This window comes from Dasypus novemcinctus, chromosome 2 (assembly GCF_030445035.2).
Source record: "Dasypus novemcinctus isolate mDasNov1 chromosome 2, mDasNov1.1.hap2, whole genome shotgun sequence".
Classification (NCBI taxonomy): Eukaryota; Metazoa; Chordata; class Mammalia; order Cingulata; family Dasypodidae; genus Dasypus; species Dasypus novemcinctus.
Window position 1 is genome coordinate 151,222,538 of NC_080674.1, and position 12,248 is coordinate 151,234,785.

Consider the following 12,248-nt stretch of genomic DNA (forward strand, 5'->3'; position numbering starts at 1 on the left):
GTGCTTGCTTTCTGGAGGGCTTGCACTCAGTTTTGTTTTTTAATTTTTATCTTGAAATAATTTGAAATTTACAGGACAGTTAAAAAATAGTATCAAACCCATACAGAGAAATCCAACGTACCCCCATCAAGACACCAGATCTACCAACTTTTAACATTTGCTCCTTTTGCTGTATCATTCTGTCTATTCATTTGTCCGTCTGTTTGTCTGTCTTGGTATCTATTTATTTTCTAAATTTTTGAGAATAGGTTGTGTACATAATGCTTCTTGAACACTTAATACTTCCATGTATATTTCCTAAGAACAAGGATATTCACCTATGTAACTACATATAGTTATCAAGTTTAAGACTCTTAAAACTGATATAAAGCTTACAGTTTATATTCCAATTTTTCATGTCTAGTTCAAGACTCTAAAAACTGATAGAAAGCTTAGAGTTTATTTTCCAGTTTTTCATATGTCCCAATAATGTCCTTTTCAAACTTTTCTCCTCCATTATTAGATCCAGTCAGGATTATGTATTTTACTTAATTGTTATTATCTCTTTAGTCTTTCTTTTCTAAATTGTGGAAACATACGACATAAACTTTCCTATCTCAACCACTCAAAAGTATGCAGTTCAGTGGGATTAATCACATTGTCAGTGCTATGCTACCTGCACCACATTCCATTCTCAGAACTTTCCCATCACATTAAAAATCTTTCACCTATTATGCATTTGTATTCATTTTAAAAAAGCAAGCAGATTTCAATGAGAGAGTGAAAAGAGCTAATGCATGTAAAGTGCTTAGCACTTGACATAGAATAATTTTTTAAAAAATGTATACATTTAATATAATCATAATTATAAAGATGATTACCTCCTTAAAACTCCTCCATGTCAAAAGCAGTTTAGAAGCTGTGGACTAAATATTAGGAGACTGGAATCCCTCCAGCTTGAATGTTTTCTCGCCTTTTTATCTTATTTTTTTTTATTGAGGTAAAATTCACATACCATAAAATTAACCATTTTAAAGTGAACAATTCAGTGGCATTTAGTACATTTTTAGTGTTGTGCAATCACAGCTTCTATGTAGTTCTAAAGCCCTCCTTTTACAATTCCATTCATTTCAATAAATATTTATTGCCCTCCTGCTGTGAGTCAAGCACCCTGTTAAGCATTTTGAGGAATAGAAATGAGTAAGATTTCAAGGAATGAACAAAGTGTAAAGGAATCACTTTACTTATTTGGGTTTCGTACCTGTAAATTTGGGTGGTGGTATTTTTTCTTTTTCTTTTTTTTTTAAAGTAATATTAAACTTTATTTTTAGAGAAGTTTTAGATTTATATTTATAGAAAAATAACCCCCCTTCTCCCCCACACGTATAGCTTCCCCTATTATTGACATCTTATATTAGTGTGGTATATTTGTTACAGTTGATGAACCAATATTGAAGCTTACACTTTTGTTACCAGATGGCTCTGGTTTCTGGGCTTCTAGGTTCTTGGCCTATGTCATATAAAGAATTTAAGGACAGGGAAGTGGATGTGGCTCAACAGATAGAGTGTTCGCCTACCATACAGGAGTCCAAGGGTTTGATACCCAGGGCCTCCTGGTTTGTGTGGTGAGCTGGCCCCCGTGCAGTGCTGCTGTGTGCAAGGAGTGCCGACCCACACAGGGATGCCCCTGTGTAAGGGTGCCCCCCACACAAGGAGTGGCCCCTGCGCAAGGAACCCTAACCTGCCCAGATGTCATGCCACACACGCGGAGGGCTGATGCAGCAAGATGACACAACAAAAGGAGACACAGATCCCCAGTGCCATCTGATGAGAATACAAGTGGACACGGAAGAACACACAGTGAATGGACACAGAGAACAGACAATGGGGTGGGGGTGAGGGGAGTAGAGAAATAAGTAAATCTTAAAAAAAAAAAGAATTTAAGGACATACCATAGGGTAGGCAAGGGAGTAAAGGGTTTATTAAGAAACAAGAAAATGAGAGAAGTACATGGTCTGAGGTACAGACCTTGGGCATACTGAAGGGTGAGTTGTGCACCTGGGAACCCAGGTCAGGGCTTTTTAAAGCCTTTCCTCATCCCCCTTCATACTGTTGGGGCGGGGCTCCATCTGTTTGCTGCTTTGATTGGTTGCCCCACCTGTCATTTTTCAGGGGGCGAATGGTATGGCCTTTTGAGGGTATCTGGGACTTTCCTTTGATCCTGAATGGGATTCTCATTCTAAATGAGATTCTCATGGCCAGGATCTCACAGGTTCTTTCTGGTAGTCTTCTTCTCAGGAGATTTCCGGGTGGAGTCTCACGACCACATGGTCTGTGGGCCATGTCATCTGCCAGGCAGCCGCCTTCCTCCTTTCACTATATTAACCAGCCTCACTTTGGGCTATACAGTTCCACAGGTCTTAACAAATGTATAATGTCATGTGTCTGTCATTGCAGTAGGGTCATGTCTTCTGTGTTCTTCCTGCCTCCCTGAGGGAGGTGGTCCTTTTGAGAGGCATAGGAGATGGCTTTCTTTTCCAAGGCTAGAAGGTGGCTTAAAAAAGTTGTTTGTTGTGCTGCTATTCCTCTTATTAACCCTAGCAATGTCTTAGTCCAGTAGGTGTTTCTTTAAAGCTCACCTTTTGCTGCTCTGTCTGTATTTGTGGCACTGGGTTCTTATCCGTCTTTCTCTTTTCTTCCCAGGCCGGGGGTTATCACCATGCAGGCATTGTCAGAAGAGGACCGGAGGCTTTGGATGGAAGCCATGGATGGCCGGGAACCTGTAAGTAACAATTCAGGGAAGTAGATCAAGAAAAAAATGTCCTGGGTTGTTTGTTACTTCCCTAGTGATGTGAATTTTGTTGCTGCTTTAAAGTCTTATCTTGAGTTATCAAGACCAATGTGCCAGTGTTAGTGTTTTCTTTATAGGTTGGTTTTTGTAGATATTGATATTTTCTGGGTGGGTGTGATGCCTGAGCTTTGACCTCTTATTCTTAAGATGTGTGTTCTGCACAATAGGACACAAGGATGCCCCTTCCCTGAGTCAATTGTAGCACCTGTGGGCCTCTTAGAGGAGGCAGAGACCCATCGGACTTGCTGGATATTTTTATTGGCCCTATGATGCCTCTTGTTATTATGAAGAAGGCCACACAGCATTATCTCAAGCCCATTTTAAATGGGGTAAATGATCATAAAAGTGGTTATAGGTTATGGAGCATCTTGTATCATCCCCTTTGGGTTCAGCTTCCCACCACTGTAGTAACCAACAGCCCATAATAAGCACTGTAACTTTATTAGGTCAGATGGAAGGAGTTAAGCCTGGTAATGTAATCCTTGCCCCCACTTCAGAGATGCTGGCCTCAGCTGGGTCATCTAATCTTCTTAGTTTTTTTCTGCATTTTGTGACATGTGAAACTCATCTAAGAGCCCTGGGGAAGTCCCTAGAGTCAGAGTAGTCCTTATCTTGGTGCCAAGGATACGGACTCCAATGTTCAGCAGATCTCAAGGCCCTAGAAGATGTCCCCCCACGCAAGATAAAAAAAGAATCCAGAATTTCAGAGGGTCAGTAACTACAAAGGGAAGAAACACATAGAAGGGAAGAATAGGCCATGGCCTCCATTGACTATTGAGCTCTGTTTCAAGCAGGGTGTCCAGTATAGATGACTCCAGTTAATTTGCTTGTCTTTTTCTCAGCCTAACCTGGCAATGTAGGTAAATGTACCTTTCCACTTAGCTAGTTTTTATGTAAACATGGAACTTAATTCAATCATTTGACTATAAACAAATAAATAATGTTGCTTGACACTTAAAAAATAGAGAATGAGATCTACATAACTAAAGATTTAGGCATAGTTTGCTAAACTGTAATGAAATGTTTTATCTTAATTCTTCTACTGGGCTAAAATATAGTCTTGATTTTCCTTATGCATTGTTACCGATAGAAGCTTTCTCAAAAGCAGAGCAGATAGGCATTTCCACCTTTGGGGCTTTGGGGCACAAAGGCTGGTTGAAGGTAGAGGCCTTAGAAAGCAATTCCTTTAGTATCCTTCATCCTTTCTAGCACTATCTACCATTAGTTGAGCAATTTATTGTATGTCAGACCCTGAATTGAGCAACTTGTGTCTCTTAACTCCTTTATTACTGTTAGTACCTCAAGAAATTAGTATTATGACTCCTTTTACAGATATGAAAACTGAGACTTAGGTTAAATAACTTGCCTCAAGTTACACAGATATTAAGTGGCTGTATTAGTAGGTACAGGCTAGGATGCTATATAAAAAATATCCTAAAGTACAGTGGCTTAAATAAGATCCAAGTTTATTTCACTCCCAGAGCTCAGCAGTGAGCAGTCCATGTCTACCAAGGTCACTCTGCCACCCTCAATCTGTGGCTTCCAGGGTTGCTCCTGACAGTTATTGCCGTTTTCCTGTGAGACGATGGAGATAAAAGAGCCAAGGCAATCATCTCAAAGGCCTAGAAAGTACATTTATAATTTTTAAACACATTCCATTGGCCCACACGTAATTATCTGGCCACATATACATGCAAAGGACGATAGGAAATTTAGTCTGTATGTGGGCAGCCATGGGACCGGCTGGTACTAGAGCATATTACTACTGCAAGGAAGCAGAAGATAAAGGATACTGAGGGTGGTAGCAGTCTTCATCAGCGGAAAAGTTAGAATTTGAATCCTTGACTATCCCTAGACATATTCATCTTTAGTAGAGATAAAATGTCCAATTGTCTTCTAAGAAGTCCCACTCAATTCATGTTTACAACACGTTCTCTGACACTCTTGAATGGTTCTTCAACTTATGGGGGAGGAAATAAAAATCCTGTCACAGCATACTATTGTTGGTCTGAAAAAAAACCCACTACAATCTTTTTTTCCAATGAGCTGGTAATAAAACTGCTTCACCAACTCCAATTTAAGCTTTACCCCTCATTCTTCCCAGCCACTTGGTATTCGTTCTCTGTGTATAATTGGTTTTCTTACCATACTAGCTTTCCCGTAGATTAACTTCTGGCCTCTGCAGATGGAAAGTGTGCTGTTGAAAGATGCATGTCCTTGCTCCAGAATATATACATTAAAACAAGTTTAGGGAAGCGGATTTGGCCCAACGGGTCAGGCATCTGCCTACCACATGGGAGATCCAAGGTTCAAACCCAGGGCCTCCTGACCTGTGTGATGAGCTGGCCCACGCACAGTGCTGATGTGTGCAAGGAGTGCCATGCCGCACAGGGGTGTTCCCTGCATAGGGGAGCCCCATGCTCAAGGAGTGTGCCCTATAAGGAGAGCTGGCCAGTGTGAAAAAAGTCCAGCCTGCCCAGGAATGGCGCCCCACACATGGAGAGCTGATGCAGCAAGATGACGCAACAAAAAGAGACACAGATTCCAGGTGCCGCTGACAAGAATACAAGTGGACACAGAAGAACACACAGCAAATGGACACAGAGAGCAGACAACTCAGGGGGGCGGGGCAGGGAATGGGAGAGAAATTTTAAAAAATCTTTAAAAAAGTAAAACAAATTTAAACACAAAATAATTCTTTTTCTAAGCATAATATAGAATTACTTTTCACAGGGACATAGAGCTTGCATTGAAAACCATATCTCCCTGTGTTTTTCCTTTCCTAAAGAGGGGTATAAATACAGACAAATGATGACTGTATAATTGACAAGAATATTAGGCTTAATTTTATCTCCCTTTGCTGGGAGCCTCTAGGGAGCATTACTGAAGATATGTACCCAGTAGACAGATAGCAGCCCCAACTTCATTCACCATCTCTCTAATTAGTTAAATCTTGTTCTTTGAGAGTTTTGGTTTTGTTAAGGAGGAGAAACCTTTCTCTAGCTGGTTTTAGAGTAATTTCCTTCTTTCAGGGAGGTTTTAATGTTGGCTCCTCTTTTCTGTTTTTAAACTTAACACCTCAGTTGTTCTGTGATTGATTATCCAGTGTGGGAATTAAGTTTTTTGATAGGGGGTTGATTTTGATTGATTTCCAACGTTTTAGTTCTTTCCTTGTTTAATAACACTTTATGATGATTGGTAGAAACAAACTAAATGAATCCCAAATCAGTTGATTTTACAATCTTTTAGTTAATTATGATACAAATTATAGTTTTTATAACACAATCACATCCCAGTCCAAAGAAATGTTGCATATCTTTATAGAATTGATGGACATATAATAGAGGAGAAAATTAGATTTGTGGTCCTAAAATGAGCATTACGGATTTTATCTATGTAGTGAATTTGAATTATTTTAATTTAAATTAAGAAATACCAATTCAAACTTGCTTGAGATAAAACTGGATTTATTGGCTTACATAATTGAAAATACAGGCACATCTAATTCTGGGAGCTGAGATAATATTTGGAGTTGGTTTCTTCTTTGGTTTTGTCTTTAGTTTCCAACAGGTTCTTTCCAGGTAGTGGCAAGACGCCTTCTAATTTCTCTAGGCTTACATCTCATCAAGAACAAGGGTCAGTGAGCTTTTCTGTAAAGGGTCAAATAGTAAGTATTTTAGGCTTTTCAGACCTGAATAGTCTCTATTGCAACTACTCAGTGATGACATTTTAACATAAAAGCAGCCATAGATTATATGTAAAGAGTGGGCATGGAGGCTGTGTTTTATTTACAAAAAACAGGTGGCAAGCCAGATTTGGCTCATTGGCCATAGTTTCTCAACTCCTGATCTAAAAGTCTAGTGGAAGAGAGCTTTTGCATAATAATCCCAAAGCAATACCATATTTAAATTTCATTGAACTAAGAACTTGGGCTAGAAGATGGAATAGATGAATTGACCAGATTCTTGCCTACTGCACTGAAGCTGCATAAATGCTGGGGGAAAATCAAAGTATTGTTTTATGAGTAAGGGGGCTAGACAATAGGTAGTAAAAATGATGCAGGTTCTTCTTACTCTGGTATCTGTAGTTCATTAAGTTTTATGTTCAAGAGTTTGCTCTTTGATACTTGGCCAAGAGTTAAAACCACAAGCTTGCAGCTAACATCATACTCAATGGTGAAAGACTGAATACTTTCTTCCTAAGATCAGGAACAAGGCAAAGATATATGCTCTCTCCATCATTCAACTACTGGAAGCCCTAGCAAGTGCAGTAAGGCAAGAAAATAAAAGGCATATACATTGGAAAGGAAGATGCAAATTGGGCCATTTGCAGATGAAAACTCCAAAGAAGCCACCCCCAGAACTCCTAGAATTAATAAGTAAGTTCAGCAAGGGCATAGCATCCAAGATCAACATATGCAAAAATCAGTCTTATTTTTATATACTAGCCACAAGCACATGGCAGCCAAATTAAAAATATAACAGCATTTATAGTCACTCCTCCCAAAATGAAATACTTTGGTATAAGCTTAATAAAATATATATAGGACCTATATGTTAGAAATTACAAAATGCTGATGAAATAAATCAAAGAAGATCTAAATAAATCGAGAAAGACACCTTGTTCATGGATTGAAAGAATCAACATAGAAAAGATGACAGTTCTCCCCAGATTTACTTATAGGTTTCATGTAATTCCTATCAAAATCTCAAGATTTTTTTTTAAAATATAGAAAAGCTTATTCTAAAATTTATGTGGAAAGGCAACAAGGGAGCTAGAAGAGCTAAATCAATTTTTGTTTATTTATTTATTTCTCTCCCATTCCCCCCCCCCCACCCTGGTTGTCTGTTCTCTGTGTCTATTTGCTGCATCTTCTTTGTCCGCTTCTGTTGTTATCAGTGGCAGGGGAATCTGTGTTTCTTTTTGTTGCGTCATCTTGTTATGTCAGCTCTCCATGTGTGCGGTGCCATTCCTGGGCAGGCTGCACTTTCTTTTGTGCTGGGTGGCTCTCCTTACGGTGCACACTCTTTGCGCGTGGGGCTCCTCTATGTGGGGACACCCTTGCATGGCACGGCACTCCTTGCACGCATCAGCACCGCGCATGGGCCAGCTCCACATGGGTCAAGGAGGCCTGGGGTTTGAACCGTGGACCTCCCATGTGGTAGACGGATGCTCTAATCACTGGGCCAAGTCTGCCGCCCCTAAATCAATTTTGAAAAAGAACAATATAGTGGGTGGTCTCATTCTATCTGATTTTAAGACTTCCTAGATGGCTACAGTAATCAAGACTGTGGTATTGACAGAACAATAGATAAACACATCAATAGAACAGAATAAATAACCCAGAATAAACCTACCTAAATATGCCTAATAGATTTTTGACAAAGGTTCAAAAACAATTCAATGAAGGAAAGATAGTCTTTACAACAAATAGTACTAGAACGATGAACATGCATAGGCAAAAGATTGAACTTCAACTTTCACATCCTAACAAAAATTAATTAATTTTAATTAAAATGGATCATAGATTTAAATGTGAAGTATAAAGCTATAAAACTTTTAAAAGAACACATAGGATAAAATCTTTGAGACCTAGGGCTAGGTGAAGAGTTTTTAGACATGACCTCAAAAGGATGATCTATAAAATAAATAATGGATAAAGTGTTCTTCATCAAAATTACAAACTTTTGCTGTGTGAAAGACCCTGTTAAGAGAATGAAAAGTCAACCTGTAGACTGGAAGAAAATATTTGCAAAGCATATATCTGACAGAGGACTTACATCTAGAATTTAAAAAGAACTCTCAAATCTCAACAGTTTAAAGACTAAACAGTCCAATTAGAAAATGGACAAAAGACACAAACAGACATTTTTCCAAAAAGAATAGATGGAAGGCAAATGAGCACATGAAAAGATGTTCAACATCCTTAGTAATTAGAAAAATGTTACTAAGACCACAATGAGATATCACTGTATCCTTGTTAGAATGACTAAGTGATAACATCATGTGCTGGCAAGGACACAGAGAACTAGATTTCTTATACATTGCTGTAGGGATGCAGCCACACTGGAAGATCACTTGGTAGTTTCTAGTAAAACTAAACCTGCACTTAACCATATGAACCAGCAATTGCTCTTTGGCATTTATTCCAGAGAAATGAAAACTCATGTTCACACAAAACCTGTACAACAGCTTTATTCATAATAGCCCCATACTGGAAACAACCCAAGTCTTCTTCAGTGGGTGAATGTTTAAACAAACTGTGGTACATGCATAAAATGGAATACTACCGCGCAATAAAAAGATGAACATTTGTACATGCAACAAAATCTGGACAGATCTTAAAAGCTTTATGCCAAGTGAAAAAAAAGCCAATCTCAAAAGGTTTCATAATATATTCTCCATTTTATAGCATTCTTGAAATGACAAAATTCTAGAAAAGGAGAATAGTTTTAGTGATTGCCAGGCATAGGGACAGTGGGAAGAGGGGTGCCGCTATAAAGGGGGTTGCACAGGATGATGGAACAGTTTCTTTCAGATCTGTCTCTTGATTGTGGTATTGGTTAGATGAATCAATACATGGGATCCAATTGTATTGAAGTGCACATGCATACACATTCTCACAAATACAAATGAGTGCATATAAAAACTGGCAAAATCTGAACAAGGTCTGTATCTAGTTAGCAATGAAAATTTCTGGGTTTTATTTTGTATTATAGTTACACAAGTTTGGTCCCATTGGAAGATGCTGGTTATAAAAGGGTTCTGAGATTCTCTCTACTGTTTTTGCAATTTCCTGTGAGTCTACTCTATTTTAAAAAACAACAACCAAAAAACCAAGCTAACTAGTCAGGTATGGTTTAAATGATTCTGCTGAATTTCCTTCACTTTCTGTTAAATCTAGGTGGACAAGAGGTAAGAGTCACTATTGACGCCACCATGCGCTTTCATATTAATCTTCTGCGGCTGTTGTCCAACTCTTGGGAACAGATGACTTTCCATATTAAATTGGACATGGAAATCTTAGTTTAAGTCACATAAATACAGCAGCTCAGAAAAATTTTAGAGAACAGCAAATTTTCTTTGCCAGTTCTGAATAACCGAAGTTTTTTCTCCTTTTCTCTTTGTATATTACTGGTAAGCATGTTTGCTGAAAGCAAGTGGGTTAAAATCACTACTAGCCCACCATTATTGCCAACACATATGCAACCCAACCTGAGGTATTTCTCTCTCTACTTTGGAAAGATGACTCAGCAAATCAGCGGGGCTGGTGGGTGATCTGGAACCTCAGAGCTTACTCAGATCAGCCTCTTTGAAGTGTGTTCTATATATTCCCTCAGCTGTGATTGGTGGTATCTGTCTGGAACTGCTTATATTACCTACCTCCTTATTATAGAGCTATTAGTCGTCCTTCACATCCTAAGGATCTGTAGTTAAATTAAATGATTTTCCACTTTGAGCCAGTACTTGAATCTCCTTTGATAGCCAATAGGTTTGAAGGATGGTAGATGTCAGAATTATGTGGAATTAGATTAGGGAGTTAAACAAGATAGTGTAGCATGAAAGACTGTGTGCAAAGCCATTTATTAGGTTGAACCATTTGAAATTGCTCCTTTTGTAGGTCAAAAAATGCTTCAATATTGGCAGATTCATGTGGTTCAAGTTCATAGCTGTGGAGCAGAAAGAAGCCCACACCTACGCCAATATTACACCCTTCTTTAAGGAAGAAGAAGGAACCCCAGTTTAGAAAAGCTAGTTCATGGTTGATCTTGGGTAGATAATCCAGGTCTCCTAACTTCCAGCTCTGTGTTATTTTATTTTTACTGCAGTGCAGACACTACTGAATTATTAGGAAGCCATAGTTGAATGGTGTTATCTACCCTAACTTTTCCATGGAGCCATTCTGTTATGGCTACTGCAGTGGAAGAAGGAAAGAGGAGGGAGAAGGAGAAACCACTCCTTTAATAAAAGACTTCTTTGCTTCCTTCTCCTTACCTCTACTTTTAAGAAATCTTCTATTTTGGTCCTTACAGACCTTGAGACTGCACAAAGTGTGTCCTTCTCTCACCTTCCACTAACTCTACCCAAGCTTCAGACCCCTTGTCTTTGAAAAACTCCTAGAATAAATGGACAATTGCATTGCATCATATGCTCTGGATTCCTAATCTAATGCCTGAGTGAACTCTTAGAGTATTTCAAAGGAGAAGTAAGATTGATCGCTGTTAAGGTGAGATCCCAGGATCAGAGGTGGAACGTCCTGGTGGGTAAGAATGTGGGCTCAGGCAGCCTGGATTTCAATCCCCACTCCACCTACTTAGTAGCTTTCAGACACTGGAAAATGACCGAGCCTTCTGAACGTGCTTCCTCACCTGCAAAATGGGACTAGTAATAGTACCTATCTCCTAAGATTTCATTAGTAAGGATTGACATACAGTACATTTAAAGTGCTTAGCACAGCACCTCCACATGGTGCTGTGCTCATTAGAAGTTTGTTTTTACTTTGTCCTTATGGGGTAGAGAGACAACTCTTGGGATATCTGGGTTCTAAGTCACTTTGTCCCTGTTCTCCAAAGTGCAGGACAGACACTACTTTTGCTAGTATTCTGAGAATGTGAGTTCGTTTAGCAGTCTGTACTTTGAGAATATGAGTGAGGGAGCATGAAGTAATCTTTTATGTCCCTTGCTACAACACAGTCCAGGTCTGGCAAGTCATAATCATTGTGTACTTAAACTCAGATCATCAGTCTCCTGCTGGCACTTATATTTTTCTTTCCTTGGTAAAATAAGTGATCAAAGTAGTACTGATGATTAAGAAGGTGGGGGGTGAAATTGTTCAGCTGTTATGTGATGATACAAGCCCGGCATTTTCCATGTGGAATGAAGGTTTGGAAGGATGGTTCTGCCGATTTTGTGGAAGCTCTTTTTTTTTTTTTAAGAATAGATTTGAAAATTTTTTTTAAAGATACATAGATCATACAAAATGTTACATGAAAAAATATAAGAGCATCCCATATACCTCCATTCCCCACCCCCCCACTCCACCCACATCAGTGTGGCACATTCATTGCATTTGATGAATACATTTTGGAGCACTGCTGCACAGCATGGATTATAATTTACGTATTAGTTTATACTCTCTCCCAGTCCATTCAGTGGGTTGTGGCAGGATATATGATATCCTGCTTCTGTCCCTGCAGTATCATTCAGGACAATTCCAAGTCCTGAAAATTCCCCCGTATCGCACCTCTTCTTCCCTCTCCCTGCCCTCAGCAACTCCTATGGCCATTGTCTCCACATCAATTTCTTCCATTGCTAGAGTCACAATAATTCTATAGTGGAACACCAGTCAGTCCACTGTAATCCATATATTATTACTCCATCCTGAGGACACTGGGATGGCGATGCCCACTCCACCTCT

General features: G+C 39.1%; 1 protein-coding gene across 13 annotated transcripts in view; it reads left to right on the top strand.

Annotated features, from left to right (window-relative positions):
* ARHGAP26 (Rho GTPase activating protein 26) overlaps positions 1–12,248 on the top strand; it is a 1,052,546-nt gene that overhangs the window by 751,658 nt on the left and 288,640 nt on the right. For all 13 annotated transcript variants that reach the window (XM_071210383.1, XM_071210390.1, XM_071210397.1 and 10 more), the window contains one exon: positions 2,683–2,761. In XM_071210383.1, coding sequence (XP_071066484.1) covers positions 2,683–2,761 — 79 coding nt within the window. The remainder of the gene's footprint in view (positions 1–2,682; positions 2,762–12,248) is intronic.